Source organism: Stylophora pistillata, chromosome 12 (genome assembly GCF_964205215.1).
Source record: "Stylophora pistillata chromosome 12, jaStyPist1.2, whole genome shotgun sequence".
Classification (NCBI taxonomy): domain Eukaryota; kingdom Metazoa; phylum Cnidaria; class Anthozoa; order Scleractinia; family Pocilloporidae; genus Stylophora; species Stylophora pistillata.
This window is the reverse complement of record NC_142530.1, coordinates 16,291,910-16,305,776: the sequence shown is the minus strand read 5'-3', so window position 1 is coordinate 16,305,776 and position 13,867 is coordinate 16,291,910. Positions and strand designations below refer to the sequence as shown.

Below are 13,867 nucleotides of genomic sequence, written 5' to 3'. Positions count from 1 at the left end.
TCTCTATTCCCCTTTACGGTTTCCTGGACAAGTGTCAAGTCGCCTTCACTAATAAAATTTTAAGGGGGAAAGTTTGCTAAAGAAACTGTGTTGCTGCGTCGGTTGGGATATATCAACTGTAGAAATTCGGGGATATATCATTTGTAGAAACTCCTAACGGTGGCCTATATCTTTATCAACTCAGTCGATAAAACCGATTTTCTTTCAACAAATTTTCGGCCTCGATAAGACTTTCTTCAGATAAGTATCCAATAAAAGTATTCGTCGATCTTTGTCCGGAGACTAATTTGGATTGGTTTTTTTGTTTCTTTCCAGATTTACGTCCAAGCGTTTATTTTGCATGGTGCAAGTCGAACGAAATGACGATGAACACGACTCTCTCACGTAGAAAAAAGAAACTGATATAGTGTATAATTATATTAGTGAGAATGTTTTATATTCTTAGATTTTTTTAATAGAACTTTTCAAAATAAAAAAAATTAGCGTCATTTCTTCTAACTAGTGATCGAAAAGTTGGTAGTTTTAGAAAATGGATTTTAGGAATTCTCTGAAAGAGTAAATTTTATAAACGACCAGTTTTTACTACTTATGATAGCTAAAAGGTTTTATGCTATATTTTAAATCCTTCTTAAGTTAAACCCTGAAAAAAAGATTCTTCAATGTATTGAAGCAGTGATTATAGTAATAATAATGATAATTTAATTTATATGGGGTTAATGTAATAGATTAAGAGAGATATGCAAAAGCGCTTTAAGTTAAGTACTGCAAACCACTGAACTTAAAACTTTCCAAAAAAATTATTGTTTTAAGATGTTTTTGTTTTGTTTTGTTTTGTTTTTTTGAAATGGCGAGGCTATTACAGGTTCTAATCGCTGATGGCAGCGGGTTCCAAAAGAAAGGAGCAGTGTGAACAAAGGCGCAATCACATCCAATACGCCGGGGGGGGGGGGTGTTTTACATTGTCGATGTTACTTGAGTAGTACTTAAGACTCGAAAAGCTTGATCTTCTTTGAAAAAAAGGCGCAGACGTTTTGATTTTCCTGAATATTTACGGGTTACCAGAGGCAGCGAAGAGTAAATCTATTTGGTGCCCAAACGAAGCTATTTTGTACACGGAATTCCTTGGCATGGCTTGATAACTGGTGGTTCCTAATACTAACTATCTCGATTTTGAATTGAGCACGTAGGCTTAGAGCCATGTTGAATCTGTTCACGTTTATAAACACACTTGAATTGTTTCTATCCATACGCGCATTTGTTCAAACTAGTTGAAGATCTTCCTTAAACACTATGGCTTAGTTCAGATGATGATCTAAATGTAGACCAATACATTTTACCGTATCTTGACGGTAGTCTCTATTTTTGCCTTAACATGAAAGAACAACCCTCTCGATTTTGGACGACGTGAATCTGGCTTACACAAAGTTCAATGTCTGAACTGGGCCAAGTCCTTTTTTTTTCAGCTATCAGTTGAACTTAACTAAACTGAGTGGCAAACACTTAGCACGCTCTACGTTTTTTTTTTTTTTTTATATAACTTTCATTTATTTCTTCCTCTTCCCCATATCAGTGGCGCCTGGTGATTTAAATTAACTAGTCTCTAATTTATTGCAACATTGTTTTGGGTGAAAGGGTAGACTTTCAAGTAACCAATTTTTTTAACCACCTACTAAAGGGGGGAGGGGAGTGTGCCAACTACTTTTGCCACTCAGCGCCGATTCACTTCTCATTTCATTTCGTTTCCACTGATTTCTGACTTATGTTACCGGAGTGATGAAACTTGTTTTAGTTCTCGTCTTGTTCTGTCTTAGTATGCTCTTGTTTGATATTGAAGGTAGTTAGTTAAATTATTCAACCAAGAAAACCAGTGGAACTAATGGTCTTTTTTGTTCCCAGTTCTTGGTTTTCACGTGACGTCATCAACATTGAAAATAAGGAATTATCAATCCTTTTGAGATTTTAGTTAATAATTGGTCCCTCGAGGGACACCAACACGGCATCTTTATACAAAGCCTTATACATTTGAGGGAAACATTTCTTCCAATATCTTCCGCACAAAAGATTGCACATACCTGAATCTTTGCGAGACTGTTTGAATATTCATTTATTTAACTCTTTGATTCTTGACTTGATTTGTTTAATGGTTTTGATTATGGTGTGATAGTGAAATCCGGCAATAAGGTGTCTCTACTAGAGGAAAATATTTGTACTGCAGTGTTGTCTTATCTTCAAGAGGATTTTTTGAAGTAAAAGACTATTTGTTATGAATTATATCTTTCTAGCCCTTTTCCTCACGTACTTACCCGGGTGGAAGTCTCTGCTTTAATTATTATATCCTTCGTCAGCGTGTTCCAGTGAGACGTTTAGTATTTAAAACGAGGGTGACGGTAAACGGCACGAAAGTTGCAGGAGGGAGGCTTGGGTCGGGTCGCGTAATGAACGACATGTGGTCTAGAGAGATTTAGCAACACATTTACGTGAAACGGCAAACGTCAGCTTGCCCTTTCACGTTTTATGTAAAACAGCGTGAACTTTGCCGCCTTAGCTTCGAGTGAGCTCATGTCATGGTGGATTTGAAGGCGCTCTGGTATGACTTACATAGAATAGCTTGTGAATGTGTAGTCTGATCGTTCGGGTGAGTGTAGTCCTGAGAAGGACTGTTGTCGGTGGTAGTGACTGACGTTTCGACAACCTGTGCGGAAGTCATCATCAGAGTCAAGTCACCATCACTTGACTCTGATGATGACTTCCGCACAGGTTGTCGAAACGTCAGTCACTACCACCGACAACAGTCCTTCTCAGGACTACACTCTCCCGAACGATCAGACTACACCTTCACATGTTACCCCCGGGTTCAAACCATTTACTATAGAATAGCTTGGTGCCCTTTTTCCAGCGATTAACTCTTACTATGTAAGAGAAAAAGTGACAAAGCGCAACCGGCAAACGTGAGATAATGGAGGGAAAACCAACGTCACGTGGTCACTCTTGCCGTTCACGTTTCACACGGTGCTAAATCTCTCATGAACGCCCTTATCTACGCCACCCGACCCAAACCTCGCTCATTTTTCGCTTTGCCGCTGCTACCGCACTTTAACTGTTTCGCACGGATTTTTCACCGATTACTTGCTAAACGCCCGGATGAGGCTAATCCTACATAAATTCCTTCCTTTCATCTTTCTTTCTTCATCCCTAACCCCCCTCCCCCTCCTCCCCTACCATATATCCGCTTTCCCTTTTTTTCTTGTTTTCCCCCCAATCTTCTTATTTCTCCTGCTCCTCTTGGACAATCTGTTGAACTTGCGCTCTTTTACCTATTGCTCATTTCAATCGTAAGTCATTTTTTAATTTTTTTTTTTTTTGCTTGATTTTTGTCCTCTTTGGTAAGATGATTTGTTTTTCCCCATAAGCATAAGACTACACGTCTAAATATTTCAAATACGTTGAAGACTTTATTTACCGAACATTTTTTATCCGTTGTAGAAACCGCTAGTTTTTCTTTAATAATTAGATGATGTGACCGAGATCATTTAGCTGCATATTGCTTGTATTATGTTGGTGTCAGTTGGAAGATCAGGATTCCTCATTCTCTATATTGCCCAGAGTTTTTGCTGACCCCCCCATCCAGAAAATGAAAAATGAACAAACTCCCTCGCGATGCTTTTTTATACCTTACCGACCACCCTTCCCACCTCTCGTGGGAAGGGTGAAGGGTGAAGGGTGAAGGGTGAAGGGTGAAGGTTCTGCTTCTCGTACTGAAGCAGAACATTATGTGGGTCGAGAGATTCTTCTTCAGAGGCTTTTCGGTTTATGGATGATACCTAAGTGGGTTATACTAGTGCTTTTCATTGTACTCATCCATAGTCGAATCGGAAAAAGCATAACAGCATTCTTGCGCACAAAATATCGCTTTTAACTCAGAGCCCTCGATTGGTTGCGCCGGTCACAAGATTTTATAATTTTCTACGCCTTGCGGGCCTATGATTAACAATGGTCTAAGCTTGCTCAATTTGAAGTCGACATTTACATACTTCCTATTATTTTTTTGCAACATTTGTATGCGTGCTTAGAACTATCTCAAATTTCCAATAATGTTTAACTATCACTTGTCTTTTAGTGAAATATTCATGTTTGCACGGGCGCGGGTAAAGACGCTCGATGGCGCGAACTGACCATGACCGCGGGACAACATCCGGGACTCGCAGACACGTTGTCCAAGATGGCGGAAACAGGTGATCATACTTGGCTCAGTGCTTTCTTCTTTATATTCGATCTTGTTTTCCATTTATCCCGATTTTGTGTCTTTTCGACAGGATAAGACATCTTTTATTGTAACTCTTTTATAATACACTCCGCTTTTTGCTACAGCTAAAAAAGCTAAAAAGAAAAAGGGGAAGACTTTGGCCCTGACCGAGTTCTTGGCGAAAGATGGCGAAAACGGATCGTCGGCAGTTGCTCATGCGGCAATATTCTCAGCTAGATCGACGAGTTGGGCGGATGAGAGTGAGAACTTGAGCACTGAAGGTATTTAAAGTTCTTTTTGAGAGATTCATGGGCTTAATATAGTAAAACAGTATCACAGGGGCTTCCAAAGATCTCGCTACGCTATGTGTTTAAACCGATATGTTTAACAATGATTCAATTTACTTTCAACTCAGTGTAGCGCTGTTTTAAACAGTGTTAAATTTTTATTTTTTTCGAAGAAAACACAATTGATTGTCCTGCTCTGTTTGACTTTAGTGGATCTTTGCTACGCTCATAAAACTTCGCGGTGAAAAATAAAACAGTCAATACGACTCGCTGGCAAGTCATGCATACAAGATATTTTAAGCTACGTGTGATTGTGAAATCTTGTATTATATTGATAGAAACGAATTTTTTGTGGTTGCAATCAACTGTAAATAAACGAGCTGCTTTCAAGTACCTATGTGTGGTTCTCGAAGCTAGGTAATGTTATGGTAATTCTCTCGAAAAGGCCTCCAGACCGACTTCTGTAAATCAGTTATATTCAAAGAGATGCGATTGGCGAATAGTTTCTCCATTTCCTTTCCCATGTCTGCCACTAACGTTTTATTGGTTACATTTTTCAAAACAGTATTTCAATTGTAATATTAATGACTCTGTAAAGACGTTTAGACAAAATACAGCCATTACCAAGTACAAATTAGCTTATAAGGAAGTATTTAGATAATCAGTTACCTCGTGCATGTGCGCTAACTGGATGACGTGTCTTACAACCGCTTTGATTTTAACTTAGAATTTAAATGTTTTAACAACACTTACCTTAGCAGAAATGTCATAGAGAAAGATAGAGATTTTATATGTATTTACAGTTCACTGTGAAATAGAGATTTTGCCTTTTCTTGAGTTAAAAAAAATATAAATTTGATAACTGGATTTTTTTTGTTGTACAACCTTAAACCTTTCTTTATTCAGGTAGGACAAATGGGATATGAGAAAAAAATTTAAAGGTTAGAGGAAACATGTCAAACATAATGTAAAAGGATATTGAGGGTAAAAAAAGTAGTCCCTAGCTATTTTTCTTTTTTTATCTCTTGTACCAGTTTTCTAAATTTTCTCCTGTGGAAAAAAAACAATAGTTTGTTGCAGAGCTCTCAAGAGAAAAAAATCATTGCATAGAAAGTCTGAACAAAAGAAACCAATGTAACTCTGGTTTATCCTAAGGAATATGTTATTTTTAATTAGAACATAGCTAGCAGAGTCGCGCAATCAAATTCATTATACGTGAGTGTGCTCAAAATCCCGATAGTGCACGCTGATAGCGTCAGCAAATCCGACTTCGCCAGAAAAATTTTTTCTTCGCGCGAGTGGCCATTGCTAGTGCAGGGAAAAATAATACATTTCGCGACAATAATGGATACAAACAGAAACTCAGCTGCTACTCCGAAAACGAAGACAATGTTTCGACCTTTTCCCATGGGCTAGAGTTCTTAAAGGAGGCAGAAAAAGAGAAAAACAAAGGAAAAGGAGACTCGGCATCAGCGTCGTCCAATTCGCTTCAACTGATATTGTTGTCCGTTTTTCGCGTCGCATTTGATGCACAATTCCACCGGCTATGTTCTAATACAATTGGTTCATGCTTTTAGCTGTGTACTATCGAGTTATGGAGCACATGGGAAGTTTAGAGAGCACTCAAGAAGCTAGAGTTGCCCGAGGCTATCGCCTCGGGCAACTCTTACGCTTCTTTCGTGCTCTCCAAACTTCCCGCATGCTCCATAACTCGATAGTGCATGCTAAAGCATGAACCAATTGTTAAATAGTAAGCAGGTTTTTGATGATATGGAATCCCGATGCAGGGAAACATTTTATGATGAAAATAATGCTACTTGTAAAATAAAAAAGAAAATACTTTAGACTCAAAAGGAGTAAGAGGAAAAAAACTGGGATGTGTATTCTGAACTTGAGAAAATCCTGGCATCACAAAATTCAGATGTGGTCTAGTAAAACTGAGAAGTTCAGAGTCAGGGCTCGACACTAACTTTTGAACTTACTAGTTAAGTGGCTAGTGACATCTTAGATGTTGCAACAATATTAGTTTGTTCAGTAACTGGCCAGTGGAAATTGAGAACTACTAGCCAAAACTGAATTTCTACTAGTCTAGTGGGTTACCATTAGTGTTGAGCCCTGAGAGTTCAGCTTAATCAGCTGATCTGCCAAAAATTAAGGTTATAACTATTCTCTTTTGTTGATGGTCATTATATTTTCCCACAATTTAGGAATTCTTCTGAGAAGTTCACTGGTAGCCATGCATAAGATTTGGGATTCTGGGAAAATGAAAGTAATGAAATGAATGAAATCCCACTTAGAATTTGTGAAAATTAAATGCCTTATGACAGGGCTCCATGAGGTGGACAGAGCTCAATGTAGAGACAAGTACAACACAAATTATGGCTTCCATTCTTAAAGAGAGGGAAGGGGGGTTTTGTGTTTCAAAATTTGTCCACTGAAAATCCTTTTTGAGGTTACATATTAATTGATGCAGGATTTTTCTTATTATGGTATCTCTATAGGAAAATAAGAACCACACAAGTTAATAGTGAATTATTTTTCTTTTATCTTTGACCAGCAGAGCGTAAACTTTTGTTCAACAAAAGCCATTTTATAAAAGTTGATATTTTGTATATATGTTGAACAGGAAGCAGCAGTACTTGTCTCATGATGATATTATCTTCGGCCATCTATGACTCTAAAGTCTATTTATCTTGACTTCTCATTATTTACACTTCAATTATTCACTCTTAGGCTGTAGTGAAATCAACTTTTTTCTTTTCCTGTTGATAGAACCCGGGGTCATTTGTTCTGAGGAAAAGCTAACACTCAAACTGTCAGCTTCAGCTCTAGAAACTCTTTATGGTGGCTATTTTACATCATCGACTGAATTGCTAAAACCAAAATATATGGTGATCCCCCTGACCAATGCAGCACCACAGTTTCTTCAGAAACCAACCCCTTTCATTGATTGGTCTTTAACTTGTTTATTTGTGCAAGGACATTTTAAGAGAATAAATTGACTATTTCCAATACCTTGATGCAGTGATGGAGGGTAAATACATGTAAATGTTTAGACAATGAAGCATTAACTTGAAACTTTAATCTATTTATTCATAGTGGACACTGCATGGCCTGAAGAGGCCTATGGGGGAATCTCTACAGACAACAAACTCCGTGCAGCAATGGATAGAGCGTCCCTTCCAACTGCACCAAGGGCATCCAGAGGCCCTGACATAGATGTCTCCAAAGTTCCAGATGGCCCCCCTTACACAGCATTCCTTGGAAACCTCTCATATGATGTGGACAGGGATGACATCTTTGACTTTTTTGCTGGCAAAAAGGTATAAAGTGTTTGGGTGTAGTTTATTACCTTAAAAATGTATGTGTGGAAATTATATGACAGAGCTATTTGGTATCATAAAGATATGTAGAAGTTGTTTCTTATCATAAAACATCAATAACTGCAACACACCTATGGTATCCCAGAATTTCTTGACAAGGGGCTGTCCTTGGAGCTGGGTAAATGTATGTTTACAAAGGAAATTTCCTCAGCAGAAAACTTAATGAATTACTTGATTTCCTTCTCAAGTGTACAAAGTCTGTGTGTAGTTATCATCAAAGCTGGTATTACCCATAAACCACCTTGTGAATAGGGTTTTTAATTTGGCAATAGTTTGATCTAGCCTTCTCTGTCCTGTCACATCCCTCCAACCACTTCTCCTTAAAATTGAGATGCTTTAGAGCCTGTTGGCAAGACTCAAGGGCACCCTAGTATGTTATTTTGTACCTCAGGGCACTCTCTTTAACAACAGTACTTTGTTTGTGCAGATGAACAAGACGTATTTATTTATCTATACCTTAATTTATACATAGGTTTATTTAAGTCTCCAAGTTTTGTGTAACTTTTATTTCACTTAGTGGTTAACACTAGTGGTGAGCTAGGGAACAGCCATTTTTTGAAAAAAAATTTAAGAAGAATTTAGGCATTTCATTTAACTCTCATTCTTATTATTAAAAAATGTACTGAGTTTTCAAAACTACTTAAGGAGCTTCATTGAAGAACCAAGATCACTTCGTGTCCACTTGAAAATGAAATGACTCAGAGTTTGATATCTGTGCATGCTTTGTACCTCACAGTAGGTTTTTTTGTCGTACAGATCACTGAAGTGAGGCTGCCTCAAGACAGCAATGGCCGACTGAAAGGGTTTGGTTATGCAGAGTTTGAGGATAAGCAATCACTTTTGGCTGCTCTGAGTCTAAACAATGAGGTAAATGTTTTGAACTAGAATGTAAAGATCTACCTCCAAACTGTAACATGGTACTGGTACATGTAGTTTTAAAAATTAGAGTTTAATTGAAAAGGAATATTCAGTTCAACACAGGCTGAAAAAAATTGCCAACAACAGGTTTTCTGGAGCAACTACCAATAGCTTTCTCATCAGGCTGCTAGACATACACTGTAGCAACAAAGTTTGGCTTCACTTGTATCCAATCCTTAAGAGAATGTTGAATTTAAAATTTGCTTTAAAGGTCAATTGAAGAAATACCTATAATAATGCTGTTGATAAAGAATGATTTCATGACTTGAAATAAGCTTAAAGAATGAGGCATTTCCATCATAAATGTTCTTGTATTAAAAAGAGATAGTACCATAAATGAATTCTGAATGACTTTTGAGCAATTGTCAAAAATATAAAATCCCAGTAATTGTTCCAAGTCTTATATCTAAGGTTGAATATGGTTCCTAAAAATACCCAATTATTTTTTATCATTTCGTTTTATTTTATTTTTAGTTATTTTTTGAATTTTTTTGGCATAACAGCAACACTGCAGCATCTCAGAAACACTCCTAACTTAGATTTTTGTTACTCCTGTTCTTTAGTATTTTAAATTATCAAAAAATTGAGGTGGCTCTGAACTGTATGTAAATAGTATTCTTGAAATGATTGTTAAAAAAAAGGAACTCAGCTTTTATATATCTTGAGGATGAAAGAGTCAGTGTGTTTTAGAGCACCAAAACATCATCAAATATCTTTACTAAAATTGGTGACATTGCTAGCACGGTAGACTCGATTTTGTGTTATTTGAATAAGCCCAAGCTTTATTTTGGTTGTATTTTGATCTGTCATTTTTTTTTTTTTTTTTTTTTTTTTTTTTGCTCTCCTTTTTATTTGTAGCATCTGAAAAACAGAAGAATACGAGTCGACGTTGCTGGACAACAACAACAGCAAGGTGAAGATCTTGATTTACTTATTGATATTCTGTTCATATAATGTAAAGCTCTAGTAATGACCTACCCTCCGTCTTAAGGAAACTCCCGTAACGAGAAATTCATGTCTTTATTGAGTCCCACCCCCTTCTTCTCCCTCCTCCCTTTGATCGGCAGCTTTAGAATAGTTCATGTACTTTGAGTGTCGATAGTAATCCGCAGTTGTAATTGGTCTTGCTTTATGACGGTGTGTGATTGGTCCACAAAATTCGCGCAATTTCCTCAACTAGCCAATGCAAAACTAGAACTAAGGGCGATTGGTTTGCTCGTACTTTCCCCCGCTTGGCGAATTTTGCTTGTTTTTACTGCTTTGTAATGTTCTATTGCTCTAGATTTGTCATTGTGGTTACTTTGGTATTGTTTAACGATACTCGATTGGAAAGTACTCTTGTTATCAGTTTGGCTTAAGTTGCCTTTTAGTACAAAATACACTTGCGTTTGAAAACTTGTACTGGTGTACGATTTAGATATATTTTAGATTTTTTCGACAAAAGAAATGCATTCTGTATACGGTATACGTGAAATCTAGAAGGCAATTTAAACGAAAAGTAATGAATCGTATCTTAGCTCTCGATTAGTTTTTTATAGGACCCCGTCAAGTGACACGTGTGCAGTAGTGTTCTACTTTGCTAGTCAGATTTGAAAAATTTATATCCTCTTTGAATTCATCTAGCAGATATTTCGGGTCTTAAATATGGACGGAAAAACAAGGATTCATTTTTGGAATCATGTAGAAAAATTCCCCCCTACAGTTTCTTGTTAGGTTGTAGTCAAGAACTTGTTTTTTCGAAGACTGTACTGTCCATCGCAAATAGCAATTTTATGTGGATACAAAAGAACGCCTGAGTTGCTGGATACCTGTAAAATCACAAATGTTTAACAGGTAAATCGCTCTTTTGTTAACAGAACGTGAGCGCGGTGACCGGGATCGCAATAACGAACCTGATCGAACGGACAGTGACTGGCGAAGCAAACCTGATCCTCCCCCTACCCAAAATGGTAACAACGACAGATATAATGACGATGGTGGATCCCGAGATCGATGGGGTCCTCGAGGTGACGATGGTGGACCTCGCGATAGATCGGGTTACCGAGGATATGACGATGGACCTTCTTGGGATAGATCGGGAGGACGGGAACGAGGATACGATGACGGACCTCGGGGATACCAAGAGCGCCGAGGAGACGATCGGTACGGGGATCGTGACAGAGGAAAGGGATTTGGCAGCAACTGGGATTCCGGAGACAGAGACAGGTATGAAATAATTGTAATGCTTCCTCCCACAAGTAAATTCTGGGTGAGTCCGTGTTCTGTCTCGCTTTGTAGATTGTTTCGTTTCAACAAACTTCTTGTTCTTGCACGTGAACCTCGTTACTTTTGAATCCAACATAGACGAGACGACAGAGGTCAAGACCGTTACGACAGTGGCCGAGATCGCCCTGACGATCGACGTTATGGGGATCGTTACGGTGGCGATAGAGATCGGGGCGGCGGATATGGGCGAGACCGTTACGACGATCGCCGGGGGGGTGATCGCTACGGCGGTTATGGCCGAGACCGCTACGATGATCGCCGAGGAGGTGATCGATACGATGATCGCCGAGGGGGTGATCGATACGATGATCGCCGAGGTGGCGACCGCTTCGACGATCGTCGAGGTGGAGATCGTTATGGTGACCGAGATCGAAGGCGTGATTATGATGACCGCGAAAGAAGCTCATGGCGTGACTCTGACCGTGGTCGTGATTCAAGGAGCGACTTTGATAGAGACGAAAGAGAGCCTGGTAAGAGTGACACCTTGTTCCCTTTTATTACAAATATCGCTTCGCTGTATTATCACAGAAAAGCCTTGGAAATCATGCGTGTTTCATTTTAGTCAGTTTGAATTGTAATTTTGAAAACAATACTAAATAAATAAGTAAATAGGGAAGTGACGATGTCTTTCTCAGTTAAGAAAAAAAAAAGCGAAAATTGTCTAGTCTCGCCCCTCTAACACTATTTTCTGAATTCCTTACAGTCAGAGAGAGGCCAAGACTTCAGCTCCAGCCTCGCACTAAACCGGTGGAAGAAACTAAAGGCGAAACTGCAGCAGACAACTCTGTGTTTGGCGGCGCCAAACCTGTCGACACGGCCGCTAAAGAGCGAGAAATCGAAGAGAAACTTGCTCGACAAAAACTTGAGGACGAAGCAAAATTGAAGCAAGAAAAAGAGAGACAGAGAGAACGACGAGAGCGTGACGAATGGCCACGAGGCTCCAGTGGTCGAGCGCGGCGTGACAGCAATCGTTCGAGCGATGGAGAAAGGGGAGGAAAAGATCGACGAGACAACCCGGACTTTCGCAGCCGGCGTGACAGCGCGAGGTCTAGTGACGAGGGTACTCCAAGCAAGGACGCTGAGCCCACCTCTCGGGAAAACTCACAGGGAGGTGGAAAAGAGGTCAAGGCAGCAGTGAAGGAGGCACCTAAGGATGCCCCACCTCCTGCTGTGAATGTGTGGGCGCAGCGGATGGAGCAGCAGAAAGCGGCGTCCACGGGAACGGTTGAGCCAAAGAGTCCCACAGGGGAGCATAGAGTGGAGATCAACGTGGACAGTAGCACCATGACAGTGACGTCTCCCACCTCTCCCACGTCCTCAGACAGAAAGGGTTTCCCCAGCAAACCGCCTGGCCCTCGCAAGGATTTTAGAGAAGGTGGGGGTCCGCCAAAGGGCAGGGGTAGAGGAACACGCCCTGAACGAGGAGAACGAAGCGATAGAACTGACAGGGGCGACAGGGCAAGCGTGAATGGTCCGGACGGAGGTGGTAGAGGAGTGAGGAAAGAGAAGAGAGAGCGGAGACCTGTTGAGCCCAAGAAATACGAGGAAGCCCAGCAACCGGTAAGTGATCTGATTGTCAATTCTTTACTCTTGACCTTCCTTCGAATCACCTCAAGTAAACGATTTTGAATTTGACTGTTAAAGAGGGCACTAGTCTTTTTCAGGCCATTAACCGAGTAAAGCGAGTAAAACCTGTGTAATCCAATACTAAGTTTGACACTAAACAGAAAACTGCTATGAGTTCCCTCACCACAAAATCGGAAGGTTTTAGGGGCAAGATCCTTCGGACGACTAAGAGTGTTCTTTGTTCAAAGCTTGTGGCAAATGCTTTCTAAAACGAGGTTACTTTTAATTTCCTTATCATTGTTTGGACCAATTTTTTTCCAGGCATCATTTAAAAGAAAGGCAACTAATCAAGCACTTTATTTCCTACCAACAGGTCTTCCACATGAAGAGCAAATTCGCTGCTCTCTTAGATGACGAGGAGCAATCAGAACAAGACACACAAGAGCAGTTAGACGTTGATGACGAGACGTGATGACATCCCTTTGTTTCCTTTTTTCTTTTGGTATACTGCAAGTCAAACAAATGAATTACATGCTCCCAAATGATAAACAGAGCGCATACTAATTGATGGAAACCGCTGGAATTTGTTAAGTTGTGACCGACTTTGGTTTGGTTACAAGCAAGGACAAATTTGGTTGACCAGTGCAAGCCGCATTTCACAAATTTGAACTTTAATATATTTTGGTGAGATTCTATGGATGAGAAGGTTCGACTTCGCGTTTTCCTTGTGTTCGGCCTGAGTAGCTTTGAGAATACTTCAGCTTACAAGGTGTCACTAATTAGTTCGAAGAGCTTTGCCTTAACTAAGTTGTTTATTTCCGTGAAAACTTTGTGTGCTTTTTTTCTTCTGAAGGCGAGGTGGATTTACCCTTATGTTACCTTCACAAACCTCCCTTCCCCGTCCTCTCTCATAATTCCGTTCAGTCTTCATGGATTGTGAATATTTTGCTAATCAAATGTTTTTTCTGCTTGTGGGAGAGGCGAGGGGGAGGAACGTATGCTCCGCTTATTACCCTCTTAAGAGCAGTGATCAAAGACCTCTTCTCGTGCGAAACGTTTTTTTTTCGTTTTATTGAAGTCCATACCAGCCTATTTGAACACTCTGATTGCTTTCCTCAGTGAGAAGTTAAATTTATTGGCACAGAATAGTAATGTATGCACTCTGTGTGGTGCAGTGATTTTAATAAAAGTGCAAGTCTTCTTCA

At 39.6% G+C, this 13,867-nt stretch overlaps 2 protein-coding genes across 3 annotated transcripts in view; both read left to right on the top strand.

The window, feature by feature from the left end:
* The window catches only part of LOC111342800 (uncharacterized), a 23,223-nt gene extending 19,036 nt beyond the window's left edge, over window positions 1–4,187 (top strand). The window contains exon 19 of one of the 2 annotated variants that reach the window (XM_088741337.1): window positions 4,118–4,187. In XM_088741337.1, coding sequence (XP_088597463.1) covers window positions 4,118–4,172 — 55 coding nt within the window. In that variant the 3' untranslated portion in view covers window positions 4,173–4,187. Of the gene's footprint in view, window positions 1–315; window positions 2,274–4,117 lie in introns of those variants that run through there. The other variant, XM_088741336.1, reaches the window with a different exon arrangement.
* Window positions 4,124–13,867, top strand: LOC111342797 (uncharacterized). Its single transcript, XM_022949913.2, has 9 exons — window positions 4,124–4,232; window positions 4,369–4,524; window positions 7,630–7,853; window positions 8,670–8,780; window positions 9,690–9,744; window positions 10,688–11,036; window positions 11,175–11,566; window positions 11,800–12,656; window positions 13,036–13,867. The coding sequence occupies exons 1-9, from the start codon at window positions 4,175–4,177 to the stop codon at window positions 13,132–13,134; spliced, it is 2,301 nt and encodes a 766-aa protein (XP_022805648.2). The 5' UTR covers window positions 4,124–4,174; the 3' UTR covers window positions 13,135–13,867.

Coding starts and splice junctions, on each gene's coding strand:
- LOC111342797 (XM_022949913.2), top strand. CDS start 4,175: ATGACCGCGGGACAACATCCGGGACTCGCAGACACGTTGTCCAAGATG. Junction 11,037..11,174: donor GATTCCGGAGACAGAGACAG/GTATGAAATAAT, acceptor AATCCAACATAG/ACGAGACGACAGAGGTCAAG. Junction 12,657..13,035: donor ACGAGGAAGCCCAGCAACCG/GTAAGTGATCTG, acceptor TCCTACCAACAG/GTCTTCCACATGAAGAGCAA.